This window comes from Ovis canadensis, chromosome 18 (assembly GCF_042477335.2).
Source record: "Ovis canadensis isolate MfBH-ARS-UI-01 breed Bighorn chromosome 18, ARS-UI_OviCan_v2, whole genome shotgun sequence".
NCBI lineage: Eukaryota > Metazoa > Chordata > Mammalia > Artiodactyla > Bovidae > Ovis > Ovis canadensis.
Window position 1 is genome coordinate 45,915,330 of NC_091262.1, and position 19,528 is coordinate 45,934,857.

The window sequence follows — 19,528 nt, forward strand, 5'->3', positions numbered from 1 at the left end:
TTCTGAGAAGCTGACTTCATGTCTTTTAAGCTGATTTAATCACTCTGGTTTTTGCGCTTCTGTGCCATTCTGAGCTTACATTGTTGAGCATTTATCACATTGAGGGCAGAGGGTCTAGTAATATTTTTAAGCACCTACTATGTGCCAGACCCTGTGCTAAGTCTTTTACATGTTACTATTATATCCCCAAATTAATTACAGACTGAAGGTCCAGACAGACAGCTGAAGCTGAAGTCAAACCCACTCCCACTATTTCAGCGGTATGGTAATCTTTACCCCTGTTTATCCCTATGGCACACAGACAGCACAGTTCAGATATTTAACTTATGTCCCTTGAACAGTCAAATAAATGAACTTAGTAAAAAATCTCAACTCATAATGCAAGGCTCTACAAAGTCTTTCATCTTTCAGAGCCTAGGGTTTGGCCTTTGGTACAGTACTTTTTATTCTTTATGTGCCATTTAGATTTGGAATCTTCATTTACTTATAGAAAAACTTGCATTTCCATTTCTTCCAGCAATGTGTTCCCAGCCGTGGGATGGTAATTTAATGATCACATTGCCATCAAGCTGGAAACACAAATGTTGACATTTGACAGTAATGTTTTTCCTCTCAAAGTTGCTTCAAGTAAATACTAATGGTGTATCCAAGTAAATGAAATAATTACTGAAAAAGCAAATGGTGTATATTTTTCAACATGAGTATTCAAGTTTTAAACTCTCCAAAGTTTTTTTTAGAAAAAACCTGTTTAACACTCATACCTCTTTTTCTACTTAGTCTGGGACATTATGAAATGTGAAAATTCCAGTGTGCATCTAAAAGCTTAATGCCTCAAAATTCCTTTATTTAAACTATAGTACATATCTTGAAAATGGGAGGAAGACCAGTGGTTCTCAAAGTATGGCCCCAGGATGAGTATCATCACCATCACTTGGGAATTTGTTAGAAGGACCCAACTCAGACCTATCAAATCAAAAAACTCTGGGGGCCTGGGCCGACAATTTGTGTTTCAATAGTCCTCCAGTTATTGAGATGTATGGTTAAACCTGACAACCAGTGCGGTAAATGCGCTGTATCTTTTGGATAAGTGGATGCTACCTGTCCGGTCCCATCACTCCATGGGAAATAGATGGGGAAACAGTGGAGACAGTGTCAGACTTTATATTTTTGGGCTCCAAAATCACTGCAGATGGTAACTGCAGCCATGAAATTAAAAGACGCTTACTCCTCGGAAGGAAAGTTATGAACAACCTAGATAGCATATTAAAAAGCAGAGACATTACTTTGCCGACTAAGGTCCATCTAGTCAAGGCTATGGTTTTTCCTGTGGTCATGTATGGATGTGAGAGTTGGACTGTGAAGAAGCTGAGGGCCGAAGAATTGATGCTTTTGAAATGTGGTATTGGAGAAGACTCTTGAGAGTCTCTTGGACTGCAAGGAGATCCAACCAGTCCATTCTGAAGGAGATCAGGCCTGGGATTTCTTTGGAAGGAATGATGCTAAAGCTGAAACTCCAGTACTTTGGCCACCTTATGGGAAGAGTTGACTCATTGGAAAAGACTCAGATGCTGGGAGGGATTGGGGGCAGAAGGAGAAGGGGACGGCTGAGGATGAGATGGCTGGATGACATCACTGACTCGATGGACGTGAGTCTGAGTGAACTCTGGGAGTTGGTGATGGACAGGGAGGCCTGGTGTGCGGTGATTCATGGGGTCGCAAAGAGTCGGACATGACTGAGCAACTGAACTGACTGACTGACCTATAAAGAACTAATACATTGTAGAAGTTATGATTGGCCTATATGCAAGCAAACCTTTGACAACATAAGCTGTTTAGCAAGAGGTCTGCCATGCCAAGGGTCCAGGCAACCCTCACCCCCACATATGGTGGCCAGGCAGCCGAAGTAGAGAATCTCATTTCACCAAACAGAAGCCAAATTATTCCTTGACTCTGCCTTCCAGGATGTGGATAAACACACCACAACCATACTTAATGAGGAGTAAAGACATTTATTGATTTTCATGAACCATCTGCCATTCTGTCATAGGTAACTCCAGCCATGTACTGTTGAAATTGCTTCTTTTCTAAATGAAACAGCAACCTGCAATACATGTGTTCTATTACTACTGGAGTACAATATTCTATCATCTACTTTCAGCTACCAATGACAAGACTATTCTTCACAAGGATGTATTACCCTTATTCTACTTGCTTTGTTATTACATGGATTTAACGAAAATAGTAACTTCTTAGCATTTTGACAACTAGTTGCAGGCATGTATAAAAAGCTTATTTTAGCAAAGAATATATATAAAATTTCCTGGCATTTTGCTAGAAGAAATGAAGGCATTAAAGGCTGATTTTTATTTACATTTTTCTAAAGAAAAGCTGATGAGACTCTGTCCTGAACCAGAGTTTTCTGTCTTTGCTGGGAGAAAGCCAGACCTGGGAAAGAAGGCTCACTGTAAATCAAGAGGCAGGAAGACTCAGAATCAGATGAATGGAATACTCAGGGCGTATCTTTGTAAGAGTAAAAAGGGCAGGGGATACAAGGAAATCATCCCATTTGTTACAAACCTGGATAGCAGTTCCTTATTCTTATTGGAAGTACATTTGCTTAAAATACAAATGAGAAAGAAAAAAACCATACACTTCCTAAACATAAATGTTTATGTGAGTGATTATAAGTGAAAGTATAAAAATTTTGTTTGATTCTATGTACATTAACAATGCCACATTATAGGAAGAATAAAAATTGTAGAGTGAGACAGATCAGGGTTTGAATTCTGGGCTCTGACAACTGCTAGCTGAGTGAATCTGGCCAATTCTTAATTTCTCTGATTTTCAGCTTATAGGGCTATTATAAGGATTTGATATAAATACTTGGGATATGACTTATAAAGGGTAGGTGATCAACAGACAGGTATTTGGGTATTAAAGCAAACTGATGCTTAGATAACTGGTATGCGTGTGCAGTTTGCCTAGTTGGATTGAGAGTTATACCACTTGGTCTCAATCTCAAAAACTAACTTCTCTTATTTCGCCTACATGTTAAAAAACTATAAACAGCTTGCCGTTTCCCCAACCTTTCCACGACACATGAAATAGGACAGAAAGAGATAGAAGTAAAAACAACAAATATTCCCCTAAAAAATAATCCATATAGACATAACATCTTAATGAAAGCCAAAAAAACAAATTGCTTAAAGAGTTTGATTTCACTTACAGTGAAGTAAAGAATAGTATCACCATTTATTCATTTTATCTTGTTTCTTCCTCATACTACTATAGCATTTCAAAGTAACATATTATTTACTGCTAGTAAAGTATTACAAATTTGTTTTTCTATGTTAAAATTCCTCTGCATTTACCAGAATGCAGCAGGCTACTTTAGCTAAAGATCCAGGGCCATAAAACTTGTCCAATGCAATACGATCATTTTAATAATATTCTACTCTTGGAATGCAGTTATAAAGATAGATGATGGCCACTGAGTGGTATTTACAAAACAAAAATAGCTTTCGTACAACCTTAAAGATGCAAAAAACTCAGCAACTGAAAATATGTTTTAAAAAATTCCTATATTCCACAAGTCAATTTTACATACCTGAGAATTTTCTTAGGAATCTGTGATGGAGATGAATGACTCCTTTTCTTCTTCTCTGAGTCCTGTAGTGACCCCTCCTCTGCTCCACCCTTCTCTGTGACTGCTGACTGCTCTGCCCTGGCTTTGCTCTGATCCATGCTGAGCTGGCCTTGGGCAGGGTCGCACCTGTACATGAAGACAATGGCTGGCTTCTCGTTGGGGTCTCCTTTTGCCTCTGTGAACCAGTGATGGCGCTGAACTGGAGGAGGTGGCAGCATGTGGATGACTGTGCCATCCAGGCCCACCAGTTTTCCTTTCTCCCTGTCTTTCTCTTTGTCGTCTTCCTCGTCTGTTTTCCGACGGCGGAAGAAACTTTTAAATGAGATCCAGCGTTTAGGTTTTGCATCAGCTGCCCGCCTGCTGCCTTCAGAGTGCAAAACTGATTCAGCTTCCGTTGACCTGGTCGGGCTGGTTGGCTTGGTCCAGTTGGTGAAATGCCTCTGCAAAAGGTTACTTGCATGGTAAGGGGAGGAAGTCGAGCGTGGTGGGGGAAAAGGGGCTGGTGGATCGCTTTGGGGGTTCGTCACTAATTTGGAGGGAGGGGTGGTGACTGGCTTTGTGAGTGGATCTTTCTGTGCTTTGGTGGTGGGACTTTCTGTGGTCTGAGGTGCTTCAGCCTCAGCGCTGGGCTGGGACATGAAGAGAGATTTGGGGCGCACTGGTGTACCCTTGGGTGTAGTCTTAGCAGCCCCGGCATCAGGAGGAACTGCATAAAGCTCTTCCACACTGCAAGCTTTAGGGCCAGACTGGGGCATTTCTGGAGGAGACTGCGGGGGCTGGATAGAAGCCACAATCTGAGAAAGCACGGTGCTCGCTTTCTCTCGGGTGCTACTGCTACTGCCCACCACCTGAAGCTCCTGAGTGCTTTCTGTTTTGGCCACAGGTTCTTGAGTGGTTCTCTGGAGCTTTGTTGGGGAGCTGTGGTTGGAACTGTAGCTTCTCTGTGGTGAAGACTGACTTCTGTTAAGACAGCTGTTAAACTCCTGAACCTTCTGAGCCACTGAGCCCCTTTTGCGCTCTGTGCTGTTTGAAAACCCTTTAGCTTGGGGACATTCAGTGGGTTTGCCAGTAGTGTTATCAGATGCTTTGCTTTCAGTCTCTATTTCTTCGTAAGTGTGGCTTATTACACTTGTGGTTTTTTCCTTCACTGAAAGTTCTCCACTGGTTCCAAGAAAACTCTTGTAAATGGCTAGATTGTCATACGCATTTGGATTGATTACAATGGGAACTTTGATAGCATTTTTGGAACTCCGAGCATAAGTTGGCTCATCATGAATGATAATTGGAAAAGGTGGCATACCGGCATTGTTATAACTGTTAAATTTTATTTCAGACAAATTGGGTGACTTCACAGGGATGGTTTTGGAGGAAACATTTGTAGCTGTGGGTGAAGTAGGTGCTGATTTGTGACAGATTTTCCTTGGAGGGACATTCGGTCCAGTCCCACTGCTGATTAATTCAACCTTCGGTATCTTCTGTCGTGGACTGGTGCTGGAAGTCCATACTTCCTGGTAGCGGATGGCGCTGGATTTTTGGAAATGGGCACTTATGTGTCCTGATGTCAATGCAGGTGATGTCACCGGAGAGTTTGGAGTAGAAGATGAGCTTTTAGTCTTGGGACTGTTAGCATGGCCCTCAAGGTGCTCACTGGCCATGGCTGCTGACACATCCACGACAGTATACGGCTTGCACAAAGGCTGTTCCAGATTCACAACTCGGTAGGGCTTTGCTTGCTCTTCCACAGGAACAAGGTTTATGGTTACTGCTTGCCCAGCAATATCTGTAGAGGCTTTACTTTCTGGCTTCTCAGTCTGTACAGCAATCTTGCCATCCTTCTCTTCTAATCGGAGAGCAAGGACTGCTTTGTGTGTCTCTGGAACTTTTACTGAGCTTTTAGAGGCTTGTGAGGAGTCCTTCTCCTGATCATTACCAGAGAGGCTTTCAAAATTGGGCTCACTTTCCTTTACGTCCTTAGACTCTCCTGGGTTACCAGGAGCAATTCCCCCATTACAGATCTTCTGGGATAAACTGCTGGCTGTCTCAGAACGTGATTCTTCTGTTAAAGAGGAATCTGGGGATGTGGAGTCAGATGACACCATGCTCTGAGTGCTTCCTGGTCCATAGGAGACCACAGAATTCTCTTCATAACCATTCAGGATTTCATCATAACTGTCATCATAGTCTACAGCACAGATTCTTTGCAGAGATTTATTTCGCAGGGGGACGGTATTCCATTTTTTGTCCACAAAGAATCGCACAGGAGACAAAGTGTTTGCGCGAAAGTTGGCAAAGCGAGGTTGCCCTCTCATGCGAATCTCCATGGCCAGCAGTTCTTCATCACTCTCATCCCAGCTCTCATGCTCCTCCTCCATGTTACTCAAAAGCACATCTTCCTCACTCTCTTCACCACTAGAAAACTCTGGGTAACAGAATCGACCCCCTTCATTACTGATCACTTCTGTGCTCCCACTCAGAATAACATGCTTGCCCTGAGTATCCTTCATCCCACCCATCATGCAACTTGGTGGAAGCTTTCTTTCCAGGGATCGTTTATAGCAATCATTTATTCTTCCTAAGAATGTCTCTCTGGAGTTAGTCTCATTTTCTTTTATTTGAGGGGTGGTATCCAAGCCTGCTATCTCCTTTAACACCTCAGTTAGTCCATTGTTGTTATTTGAAATCTTCTTTGCACTATCGTTATTCCCATAAGGCTTAGGGACATGGCTAAATCCTTCAACATCATCTTCATTATTATTATTAAGTGGTTTCTGATTCAAGGCCATCCTGTTTCGGTTCCATCCCATGACGACAGGTTTATTCTCACAGTGTTCTTGTATGCTAAGCTCACCACACACACTTTGCCCATCTGCCACCATCATAGTGGGCTTCACAGCGATAGTGGGTTTTTTAGCCACAGGAGGCCGGAAGTTTCCAGTGTTCCTGATACGGTGGTTGTTACTGTGGTTGGCATTAGTTTTATTGCCATGGGTGATGGGTGCCTTCTCAGGGTCTGGGGGTAGCTGGTGTAAACTTTTAGGTTTAAAACAGTTCTTGCATTCACCAGGTTTCCAAACGTGTTCAGTAAAGGTATTACAAGCAGACATTTTTAAAAATAGAACTTCACAGACAATGCTCTCCTTTCAGTGCATGGCAAAACTTTCATCTGTTAGTTTTCACCTCTCCTGTGTTCCTTAGCAGCTTTTCTAAGTATGATCAACCTGATGGTGGAAGGGGGAGAGAAGAAGAAAATCTGAATGGAAAAGGTACTATGACATTTATTATGATGAATAATTAGAAAATATTGGCTCCAACTTTCCTTAAATCAAAAGACTGAGAAATAAACCAATTTGGGCACTTTATGAACTCTCTTTAGTTAACTAGCATTTCAAAATGTTATGCTAGTTTTTAAACCATAATTTTATACATTCTCACTGAACCAAGTATATATAATATTTCATTTGATGTCTCTGTGACAGTGATATGTGAGCTTCCCCTCCTGGAAATGAAACCATTCTTTCTGTTATCCTCCAACCTAAAACTTCTTAGTCCATTGTGGGTTCCTCTTCTTCTGCCTACCCTTTATGTTTGGATACCTCATAGACTCCTCAAACACAATGCATCCAGGACTAATCGTTTGGCATCATTTGGCATCATTTGGATACCTCATAGACTCCTCAAACACAATGCATCCAGGACTAATCGTTTTCTCAACTGTTAAGATGCTTTTATACTCTAACCAGCCCTCCTCTACCCTCCAGGCCACCTTCTTCCTCTGTCTTTATCCTAATTCAGCTACTGTCACTATCATCTACCTAGATAGCTAAGCTTCAATCTTCAGATCATTCTTGACACCTCTCCCCTCACGTCTAACTACACATCCTAAATCCTTCTGTAAATTAGTCTTGCCAACTTTATCTATTACATTTCACTGGCACCCCTTCCTATTACCAGACACTGCTGGTAGTTCAGATACTCACCATCTTTTGCCTAGATTCCTGCAATAGGTTGTTAACTGATCTCCATGCCAGTAGCCTCACCCCATCCCAATCTAACCTCTCTACCTTTGTTACTCAAACTGTGGTCCTTAGTAGAGCAGTATCAGCATCATCTTGAAGGCTGTTAGAAATGTAGTATCTAAAGTTCAATCCCAGTCCTACTGCATCAGAATTTGCATTTAGTGAATTCTCAAGTGACTCCACCATTCTCTACTATTATCAGATTTTTTTCTATAATGCTAATATGATCACCATATTACCTAGCTTAACTATTCTGTGGTTCAATATTACCTAATGCATTGGCTCCAAAAATGTCAGATAGGGGTTGCTAGATGGGTAAGAACCACCTGGGGAAACACCCAAAGTCATTCTCTTAGGGAAGAGTCTAGGAATCTGATCTTTAAACAAGGTCTCCAGGTAATTCTATGTACACTGAGGTGTTGGAACCTCTGAGTTACAGGATGAAATACAAGCCTCTTAGGTATTTAGGATATAGTCCTTGCCTCCCTTCTAACCTTATGTCTTAAAAATCAACTAGTCTTTTCAAACTCTAAATCCCACCGGGCTACTCATTTCTCCTTGGTACCATCAAAGTCACTTAGACATATCTCCATGAACAAGCACTTTCACTTTTAATTGTCTATTTTCTCACTAGTTTTTGAACTTTTTAAAGCCTGGGCTATATCTTATTCATTTCTATATGTCTAATGTAAGGAGTTGGATGAGCTTCCCTGGTGGTTCAGTGGCAAAGAATCTGCCTGCCAAAACAGGAGACACAGGTTTGATCCCTGGGTCAGGAAGATCCCCTGGAGAAGAAATGGCAACCCACTCCAGTATTCTTCCTGGGAAATTCCATGGACAGAGGAGCCTAGTGGGCTACATTCCATGGGCTCACAGAGAGTTAAGACACAACTTAGCAACTAAACAACAATAGCAAGGAGCTGGATAAACACTGGTTGATTAAATGTGCTAGTTTGAGGCTTATCTTAAAAGAAAAATCTTGTGGCTCTCTCTCTCTCGTCTCTCTCTTTGGCACAGTGCTACAAACCTTCCTACTACAATCTTACATTTCCACTTTGGATATTATAATAAACCTGGCAGTGGGCATGTACATGTAAGAACTATTTTAATAGCTGGAAAGTTTAACTTCATTCATGGACAATGACAGCAACCAGTGTCTTTGGTTTGTCAGAAACACAGCCTTTCGTCAAGTTTCAGCACATTTATAAGAAAGGAAAGAACATTTTTTTTTAGCTAATATATACAAAGCTACATCCCTTGTAAACAACACTCACAGAGCACTCTGCCTCAGTGGAAGAAATGCAGACAAAGATCAAAGAATTCCACACAGAGAGTCCAATGACTTGGCCAGAATCTAAGTTCCTTCTTTGCTGGAGATCATGGAATGTCTTTTTTCAATAAAGTTAAAATATATTTTCAAGTGTTTGTTTGAAAGTATTTATTTACTCTTTAAAATGTTCTGAAAGTTATATACTTTAGTTGATAAAACTACTTCTTGGTATTCTTAGACTGAAACATTTTGAGCAAGGGGAAGAAAGGCATAAAATTAGGCTGAAAAAGAGAGCAGGGTCCAGATCACATGGGGCCTTTTATAGCCTTTTAAAGTATAGAGTTTCCTACGGGCAGTGGGAACCCAGCAGAGGGTTTTAAACAAGGAAACAAGATGACATAATCTACATTTAAAAAAGACAGCTTTGACCAAAAAACCTGAAATACTTAGGTATAAGTCTAATACAGTATGTGCAAAATCGAAATGCAAAAAACTAAAAGACTGATTAAAGAGATCAAAGCTCTAAATAAACAGAGAAATACATCAAGTTCTCTCAGTGTTGTTAAGATGTCGATTCTCCCCAAGTTCCTCTTCAGATTCAATGTAATTCCAACCAAAATCTGAGAGGATTTTTTGTAGAAATCATCAAGTTGATTCTAAAATGTATATAGGAAGGCCAAGAAACTAAAATAGCCAGAAATAATTTCAGAAAAGAACAAAGCTGCAGGACTCATATTACCAGATTTTAAGACTTTTAAGCTATAGTAATCCTGACAAGGTAGAACTGGCAAAAGGATAGAAATATGTATAGATGAGAGAAATGGGATAAACAAATTACAACCCATAGGGCAAATCTAGTCTATTGCAAGTTTTTGTATGCTCATAAGCTAAAGATGTTTTTAAAATTGTTAAATGGTTGAAAAAAATTAAAAAGAATTATTTTGTGACAAGTCAAAATTATATGAAATTCAGATTTCAGTGCCCATAAATGAAGTTTTATTGGCACATCAGTTCAGTTCAGTTGCTCAGTCTGTTCGACTCTTTGCGACCCCATGAATCACAGCACGCCACCCTGTCCATCACCAACTCCCGGAGTTCACCCAGACTCACGTCCATCGAGTCAGTGATGTCATCCAGCCATCTCATCCTCGGTCGTCCCCTTTTTCTCCTGCCCCCAATCCCTCACAGCATCAGAGTCTTTTCCAATGAGTCAACTCTTCGCATGAGGTGACTAAAGTTTTGGAGTTTCAGCTTCAGCATCATTCCTTCCAAAGAAATCCCAGGGTTGATCTCCTTCAGAATGGACTGGTTGGATCTCCTTGCAGTCCAAGAGACTCTCAAGAGTCTTCTCCAACACCACAGTTCAAAAGCATCAATTCTTTGGTGCTCAGCCTTCTTCACAGTCCAACTCTCACATCCATACACGACTACTGGAAAAACCATAGCCTTGACTAGATGGACCTTAGTCGGCAAAGTAATGTCTCTGCTTTTTAATATGCTATCTAGGTTGGTCATAACTTTTCTTCCAAGGAGTAAGCGTCTTTTAATTTCATGGCTGCAATCACCATCTGCAGTGATTCTGGAGCCCCCCAAAATAAAGTCTGACACTGTTTCCACTGTTTCCCCATTTATTTCCCATGAAGTGATGGGACCAGATGCCATGATCTTTGTTTTCTAAATGTTGAGCTTTAAGCCAACTTTTTCACTCTCCTCTTTCACTTTCATCAGGAGGCTTTTTAGTTCCTCTTCACTTTCTGCCATAAGGGTGGTGTCATCTGCATATCTGAGGTTACTGATATTTCTCCTGGCAATCTTGATTCCAGCTTGTGCTTCTTCCAGCCCAGCGTTTCTCATGATGTACTCTGCATATAAGTTAAATAAGCAGGGTGACAATATAACAGCCTTGACATACTCCTTTTCCTATTTGGAACCAGTCTGTTGTTCCATGTCCAGTTCTAACTGTTGCTTCCTGACCTGCATACAGATTTCTCAAGAGGCAGGTCAGGTGGTTTGGTATGCCCATCTCTTTCAGAATTTATTGGCACATAGCCAGGTCCAATTGTTTGCATATTGTCTACCCTTATGGCAGAAAGTGAAGAGGAACTAAAAAGCCTCTTGAAAGTGAAAGAGGAGAGTGAAAAAGCTGGCTTTAAACTTAACATTCAAAAAAACGAAGATCATGGCATGTCCCATCACTTTATGGCAAATAGATGGGGAAACAATGGAAACAGTGACAGGCTTTATTTTCTTGGGCTTCAAAATCATTGCAGATAGTGACTGCAGCCATGAAATTAAAAGACCTTTGCCCCTTGGAAGAAAAGCTATGACCAACCTAGACAGTATATTAAAAAGCATATAAAAAGCATATTACTTTGCCGACAAATGTCCATCTAGTCAAAGCTATGGTTTTTCCAGTAGTCACGTATGATATGAGACCTGGACCATAAAGAAAGCTGAGCAGCAAAGAATTGGTGCTTTTGAACTGTGGCGTTGGAGAAGACTCCTTAGAGTCTCTTGGACTGCAAGGAAATCAAATCAATCAATCCTAAAGGAAATCAGTCCTGAATATTCATTAGAAGGACTAATGTTGAAGCTTCAATATTTGGCCACCTGATGTGAAGAACTGACTCATTGGAAAAGACCCTGATGCTGGGAAAGATTGAAGACAGGAGGAGAAGGGGACGACAGAGGATGAGATGGTTGGATGGCATCACACTCTCAATGGCCATGAGTTTGAACAAGCTGCAGGAGTTGGTGATGGATAGGGAAGCCTGGCGTGCTTCAGTCCATGGGGTTGCAAAGAGTTGGACATGACTGAGTGACTGGACTGAACTGTACTGACGGTGGTTTTTGTGCTACAATGGAGAACTGAGTAGTTATGACAGACCATGTAGCACCCTCATCACTTTGCACTACTTTTCCCCACTCCCTAAACTTCATTTCCACTGCCACATGAATCACTTGTATGAAAAACATTTTCAAAGGTAAAAATATGTGAAATTTCATTACAGATATGCATCAATAAACAAATATTTGTAATCAACTTAGATGACAGGAAACACTAATTCTGAACCTGAATGAAGCAAAATTAATCATTGTTGATCTTAGGTCAAACTATTTATGCCTCTCCTAAAACAGAATTCCATTCTTCTTCTTAAACAGAGCTGTCTTACAAAAAAAAAAAAAAAAAACCTATCCTCAATTTTTGCATTTTGAATTTTGTAACGAATTTCATGGAAATGTATTTTCTTTCTTGTTATACAAGTGCCTACATAATAATATCTTGGTTTCTGCTTTTTCACCTGCAAAACCTAAAATATTTATGATTTGCTTCTTTAAAGAAAAAGGTTACTGATCCTGGATATAGGTCAGAACAGACATAGAAGAGAACTGAGACCAGAAATAAATCCACACAAATATAGTTAATTGATTTTTGATAAAAATGAAAAGGATACCTTTCAACAAATGTGCTAGAAAAACTGGATATCCATAGGCAAAAAAATGAACCTTAATTCATAGTCACATCTCACACACAAAAATGAATTCAAAAGGGATCACAGATTTAAGTATAAAATGTAAAGCTACAGAACTTTTGAAAGCAAATATAGGAAAAATTCTTTGCAACTTTGGTATAAGAAGAGTTCTTAGATACAACACTAAATGCATGATCCATAGCGAAAAAACTGATAATTTAGTGTTGATAAGAGATACTGATAAGAGAATGAAAAGACAAGCCACAGATAAGAATTTTTTTGCAATGTTCAAATTTAACAAAGGACTTTGTATCCAGAATATACAAAGAACTTTCAAAATTCAAGAAAACAAATCCAATAAAAATAAATGCAAAAGATTTGAGCAGATACTCCACCAAAGGTAAATGGATTGCATATAAACATGGGAAAGATGTTAAATATCATTAGTCATACAGAAATACAAATTAAAACTACAGTAAGTACTGCCATACATCTATTAGAATAATTAAAATAAGTTAAAACCAAAAACTGGGGTTAAGGAGGATGTGATTTGGAGCAATTGAGATTCTTACCAGTGCTAGTGGGAATGCTAATAGTTCAGTCACTTCAGAAAACAGTTTGGCAGTTTGTTATAAAGTTAAACATAAACTTCCCAGGTAACCCAGCGATTACATTTCCAGGTATGAAAACTTGTGTTTACACTAAACACTGTATGTTAAGGTTGACAGGTAAAAACTGAAAACAATCCAAATATTGTATGGTGGTGGTTATATGCTTGCATGCATTTGTCACAACTCATAGAACTGTATACTTTTAAAAAAGGGCATTTTACTATATATAAATCAAACCTCAATAAATCTGACTTAAAAAAATAAAAGACAGTTCTGGTTGCTGTATAGAGAATGGACTGGGGGAGAATAGTACAAGAGGCCAAGAGGCCAGGAGACTATTTAAAGAGCAGTTGTGGGCAAAATAAGATATGGCAAGGACCTGTATGAGAATGTAGCTTCAGGAAAAGTGGATAAAAGTATATGATGAAACCCTGGATTTTAGACATTGAGGTTTTAGGTTTATGTATTCAAGTGATTTGTGGGGCCATTTATTGAGACGGATGATTCTGGAGGAGGTATAACATTTGGAGGAAAGATTACGAGTCCATATTTTATCAGCCTGCATACTACAGAGCAAGCAGTTGAATTTAGAAGTCTGGGACACAAGGGAATTCTGCTGTTCTTTTCTGTTTGGGTACTACTAGCACAAGAATAGTTAGGCCAAAAAGAAAACAGAGTGAGCTTGGGAGGTAGCCTTGGTGGGTGAACCAGGGAGAAGAGGATATCCCCCAAAGTAAACTCAAAAATAACAGCCCTAAGTGTAATGATATAGAAGCCAGATAAGATTTCATTGTGTGTACTTCAAATGCTGCTGAGAGGTAACAGAGAATGAGAACTTGAATGTGCCTACTGGACTTGGCACTGTGAGCTCACTGGTGATCTCAGCCCAGGTTATTCTGGTGCAGTGGCAGGGATGGAAAGCAGACTGTGGTGAGTCGAAGAGGCATGAGAGAGAGTAATTTTAGATAACTTTTTGGCAAAGTTTAAGTGGGAGGTAAAAGAAAGAAAGAGCTGGGAGTATGGGGGAGGGGGTCTTGAAAGGATTTCCTTATTTTAGTATGGCAAAAACTAGATCATGTTGACTACAAATACTGGAAACAGACACAGGGGAGTGTGAGAAGCTGAAAAGAGAAAAAAAGGGGGTAGAAATTAATAATTACAAACCTTAGAATGTTAAAATTGAGCAGGCCCTTAGTTCAATTCTTCTCTTTTATTGACAAGGGAAACTGAAGCCCAGAAAAGTCCACACAAATGAATGAGAAAGACTGAGAACAGCAACTCAAGGCTATAGCTACCTATAGGATGTTCTGTTTTTAAATTACTTTTTTCTTTTGTAATAGAAAATATTTGTTTTTTTTCTTATGTATGCTCACTGTGAAAACTCAGAAAAGCATAAAGAAAATGAAATCATGCATAATCCTATTATTCAGAAGTGACTTCTATTAGCAGTTTGTGGAAGTTCCTTTCAGTTATCAAGAATCTTTAAAAAAAAAAATTCCTGTCTACTTAGCCTATGTGGTACTGATGACAAAGAATAAGGCATCCCAGCCTAATATCTTGTTAACCAAGTTAAACCCACTGATGAAAGAGAGGGATTAAATTTTCTCTTTGTAAGTAGCAGAGTATATTTTCTTTTTCCAAGGCTGGTAGACAGATAGTAAAAATAATTCTCCATTTTGAGTGCACATAAGTTAATTCAGTCAAGAGATGCTGCTGAGCTGATTAGCAGCTATCACATTATCAACAGGATAGACAAATGAGATTCACCAGGAACACAATCAGCTTATGTCAGTGCTGTGTGCAGTAGAAACCCATCAATAAAACTGAAGCCTTGGATTTGGCATTCTAAGTTCTGTGTACATCTGTATTCAATCTTATAAAACCAAGAGATGAACCAAGCAAACACCTTTAGCTAGCACCAGATGGAGCTGCTGTCTAAGTCACAAAGCCTTAACTATGAGGGTTTCATTTTTCAACACTAATTATGTTTGGAGACAAAGATGTGCGCTTAAAGACACTGTCAAAACTATTTTAACTTATAACAGGCTCTTAGAAAGAGAAGCTACACTAGCTGTAGCTCTATCCAAAGAGCAGTCCTTGGGCTTTACTGCCTTTGTGAAATGACTTCAATGGCAATCAATAACTAGCAGCTTTGTCTGCTCAACACTGACACCTCCAAAATGGGAAACTCTAGCCACCAAAGTCATGCTTGAGAAATAAAAAATGTGTCTCCTGAGGCACTTAAGCAAGGATATATGACAGTCTACCCTGGTGTCTTCTATTTACTTGCCAAAACAGGTCAGCTATGGAGTATCAAATGGAACATTGGATAAGGAAAAACTCATTGGCCTCCACATCCCTTATAATTTCAAAGCAAATCCTGCAGATGAAATGCTCAATGAGAAAGTGTAATGGCTGAAGTTGCCCCTAGGAGCTAGCCAGGATTCCATGATCTAAAATCTGATTTAATATTTGACAGTTTTCAATGCCAAAACCCTCCAGGCTATAGATGAAGCTGTTCATGGGTAGCTTATTTTACTTGTAGTCATGACAGCTTTTAAAGAATTATTACTGTTTTTTACTCTCTCTACTGCTATACAGTCAATGACATAATTAGTTTGCTTATAGTCCAACTGTTTCAAGATTTGATACAAGACAGCCAAATCCACACAGGATCTCAAAGTTGGAATAGACAGGCCCACAGAAAGAGTCAGAGCTCCTCAAGCTAGATGGAATTTCCAAGTCAGTGAAGAAGGTGAGGGCGTCCTGGTGGTATATTAAATACCATAAGCAGAGTATTTCCTAAAGGCATCCAAGGAGAATCTGTTAATAAATGAGGATGGAGAATGGACTGCTCAGCTCCTTCCCCAATCCTGTGACTCCCAGAGCCCATTATTGCTCTTCATAAAACCTGTCATACTGTCAAAGGGGCAGAATCAAGAATTCTCACTGTTTTACATGGGCTTTTAAGGATACTCTTCACTGAGAAACTATTGCTTATATGTCATCCAACACATTACTGTAGTCCAGCTCCAGGCTACTAAAGTAAAATTTACAAGCCAAGGTTCTCATTAGGCTTTTGTAATGGAAGGAGTGGGTCACTTAAATAAAAAAGGAAAGGAAAATGTGATAAGTATCCCCACGTCACTGTTTCCAACCTTTCCTCCTTCCACAGTGAAAAATGCTGACCGATACCTCAACCAGCTGCCAAACCCTTCAGTGTATGACTACAAGGGTGGGGAGAGGAAGTGAAAGCAAAGCTGCAGGAAAAGGCTTTGTAGGAGATAAAACACAGCTTGAATTTGGCACATAAATGGAAATTCCATGAATAAAAGGAACCTTCTTAATTTGAGATTTGAACAAAGGAGCAAAAAAAATCACACTTCTTTGCTAATGATAAGAATAGGCAAGATCTTAAGACTTAAGGTTCTTCTGTCTAAAGAAGCAGCCAAGGTAAGACCTACTTAATTTAGAAAACTTAACTAAAAAGCTGTGCTGAAAGGAGGAAGACCACCCACTTCCAGTTGTTCTAACCACCAGTTTTTTTCTAACAATTTACTGTTCCTGTCACATGGTGGTCATCTCAGGATAAGAATTGTGCAACAGCAGATGCTGTAAAGAGGCACTGCTAAGGCCCTGACACATTCTTCAGTTCAAATTCTTTGATGAACCAGTTAAATAATAATAATAATAATTATTATAAATTAGGTAACAGCTAGTTATAAGATTATAATTTCCAAAATGTTCACTGAACCCACTTCAGACCCCTATGTAAGAAGGTAGGCATCAGAGAGCAGGTGAAAATGTTATCTAATAACAGTCAAGGACTCCATAGTATTTTTCAGTTTTACTCTACTCACAAATGATTCTCTCTGCTTGGAATGTGTATTCTCTAATGTCATTCCATTTGGCAACAGCCTGTTTACCCTTCAAGACCCACTTCAAAATTTACCTGTGATGAAGCTTTACCTAACTCACTAAATACCTTTATTGCAAGACCATGTTATATTATACAGGTCCCCAGAAGGCAGGGCTATGTCTTTTTCATCTCTTGATCTCTTGGATTGCTTGGAATATAGCAGATACTAAATAAGTGCTTCCTAAATAAAAGCAATTTTAGCCAGCTAATGCTGGGCACCATTTAAAGCTCTTTACCCATGAAAACTCTTAATTCTCATAAAACTCTATGATGTGTATAGCACCACCTCACTGATAAAGAAACTGAGACTTGTCCAAGGTCACATGGCTAACATGGCAGAGCCAGAATGGATGAGTGCACGTACATGTAAATGGTAGAGCTCAGCTACCTATGGTATCTGGAGGCTGCTTTAAATGTAAGCATGGTGGTGCCTGAAAAACAGTTCACTCAGCAACAGCAGCACTGCTTACCATGGTGCAATTCCATCTTGAGCAAAGCAGTGTTAGAAGCAGGCACACCCCCACCATCCCCAGCTCACTCCTGAGATTGCAGGGTGCACGTACTCACTGCAGAGCAAGTTAAGAGTAAAACTAAGAGCCAAATAGCTACCTGGGCTGCCCCAAAAGTGGTGCCTTTTTTTTTTTTTTTTTGTACTTCAGAGTATTGGAGCGAATATTCTGAGGCAAATTAAGTATGCTCTTTCATCTAGCCCAGCCTGAGTCAGGAACCATCCTTATTTGGAAGGGTCGATGAAGTGGCTGATTGAGAGCAATTGGTGAGATGCTGTTAGAAGCGCCTTACTATATTCTTCTCCACTGCTGTCAACTGTCAAATGAAGAAAGCAAGACTGCAGACTAATTGAGATGTGAAAAGATAGGTGATCTCTGGTTTGAAAGAAGGGAATAACAAAGAGGGAGAATGAGGAAGTGAAAGAGTCAAAGGTAAGAGAAAGAAGAAAAGGAGGGGAGAAAGAGATTGGGAAGGAAAGAGACCCAAGAAAGAGTCGATTATTTTGAGAGAAATCCCACTTGAATGCTTACAACAACATAATCAGGGGAAGCGAAAATGTCCTTTGTTATCATGCTTCACCATTTCCGGAGGCTTTATTCTTTGTTGTCTTGCATGACTTGAAAATTTGGTAGGAGGCATTATTTTTCCAGTCAAACTAAAATTTACCTTCCCAGTTACAGAACAGAGTAACAGTACATTCCATAAGACATTTATAACTTGAAATTCTAAAGAGAAAAAGTACTTCTAAATTAATGAAAGTCTGAGTTATACAATACTTTAAAGAAATATAAATTTATTGCTTTCAAAGAGTTATCACAATAAATTAGCTTAACAGTCTTTCCTGTTAGAAGTATTTGGAGGATTATTCTAATAAGTATATATGAAATCAGTCAATCCTAAGGAAAATCAACCCTGAATACTCATTGGAAGGACTGATGCTGAAGCTGAAGCTCCACCTGATGCAAACAGCCGACTCACTGGAAAAGACTCTGATGCTGGGAAAGATTGAAGGCAGAAGGAGAAGAGGGTGGCAGAGGATGAGATGGTTGGATGGCATCACTGATTAAATTGATATGAACTTGGGCAAACTCCAGGAGATGGTGAGGGACAGGGAGGCCTGGCATGCTGCAGTCCATGGGGTCACAGAGTCAGACACAACTTAGCGACTGAACAACCACATAAATAAATAATGGCTTAAAATACATTAAGAGTATCAACCTGGGATCCAGGATGTATTTTCAAGGGTGTATGAGCTCAACATTCAGAAAACAAAGATCATGGCATCTGGTCCCATCACTTCATGGGAAATAGATGGGGAAACAGTGGAAACAGTGTCAGACTTTATTTTGGGGGGCTCCAAAATCACTGCAGATGGTGACTGCAGCCATGAAATTAAAAGACGCTTGCTCCTTGGAAGAAAAGTTATGACCAACCTAAATAGCATATTGAAAACCAGAGACATTGCCAACAAAGGTCTGTCTCGTCAAGGCTATGGTTTTTCCAGTGGTCATGTATGGATGCGAGAGTTGGACTGTGAAGAAAGCTGAGCACCGAAGAATTGATGCTTTTGAACTGTGGTGTTGGAGAAGACTCCTGAGAGTCCCTTGGACTGTAAGGAGATCCAACCAGTCCATTCTGAAGGAGATCAGCCCTGGGTGTTCTTTGGAAGGACTGATGCTGAAGCTGAAACTCCAATACTTTGGCCACCTCATGCGAAGAGCTGACTCATCGGAAAAGACTCTGATGCTGGGAGGGATTGGGGACAGGAGGAGAAGGGGATGACAGAGGATGAGCTGGCTGGATGGCATCACGTACTCGATGGATGTGAGTTTGAGTGAACTCCGGGAGGTGGTGATGGACAGGGAGGCCTGGCGTGCTGCGATTCATGGGGTCACAAAGAGTCGGACACAACTGAGCGACTGAACTAAACTGAATCGGTGAAAGTGAAAGTGAAGTCACCCAGTCGTGTCCGACTCTTTGAGACCCCGTGGACTGTAGCCCACCAGGCTCCTCTGTCCATGGGATTCTCCAGGCAAGAATAGTGGAGTGGGTTGCCATTTCCTTCTCCAGGGGATCTTCCCGA

At 40.1% G+C, this 19,528-nt stretch overlaps 1 protein-coding gene across 6 annotated transcripts in view; it reads right to left on the reverse strand.

The window, feature by feature from the left end:
• Positions 1-19,528, reverse strand: part of PEAK1 (pseudopodium enriched atypical kinase 1) — a 323,221-nt gene that overhangs the window by 60,651 nt on the left and 243,042 nt on the right. For all 6 annotated transcript variants that reach the window (XM_069560149.1, XM_069560146.1, XM_069560150.1 and 3 more), the window contains one exon: positions 3,608-6,864. In XM_069560149.1, the coding sequence (XP_069416250.1) occupies positions 3,608-6,750 (3,143 nt within the window). In that variant the 5' untranslated portion in view covers positions 6,751-6,864. The remainder of the gene's footprint in view (positions 1-3,607; positions 6,865-19,528) is intronic.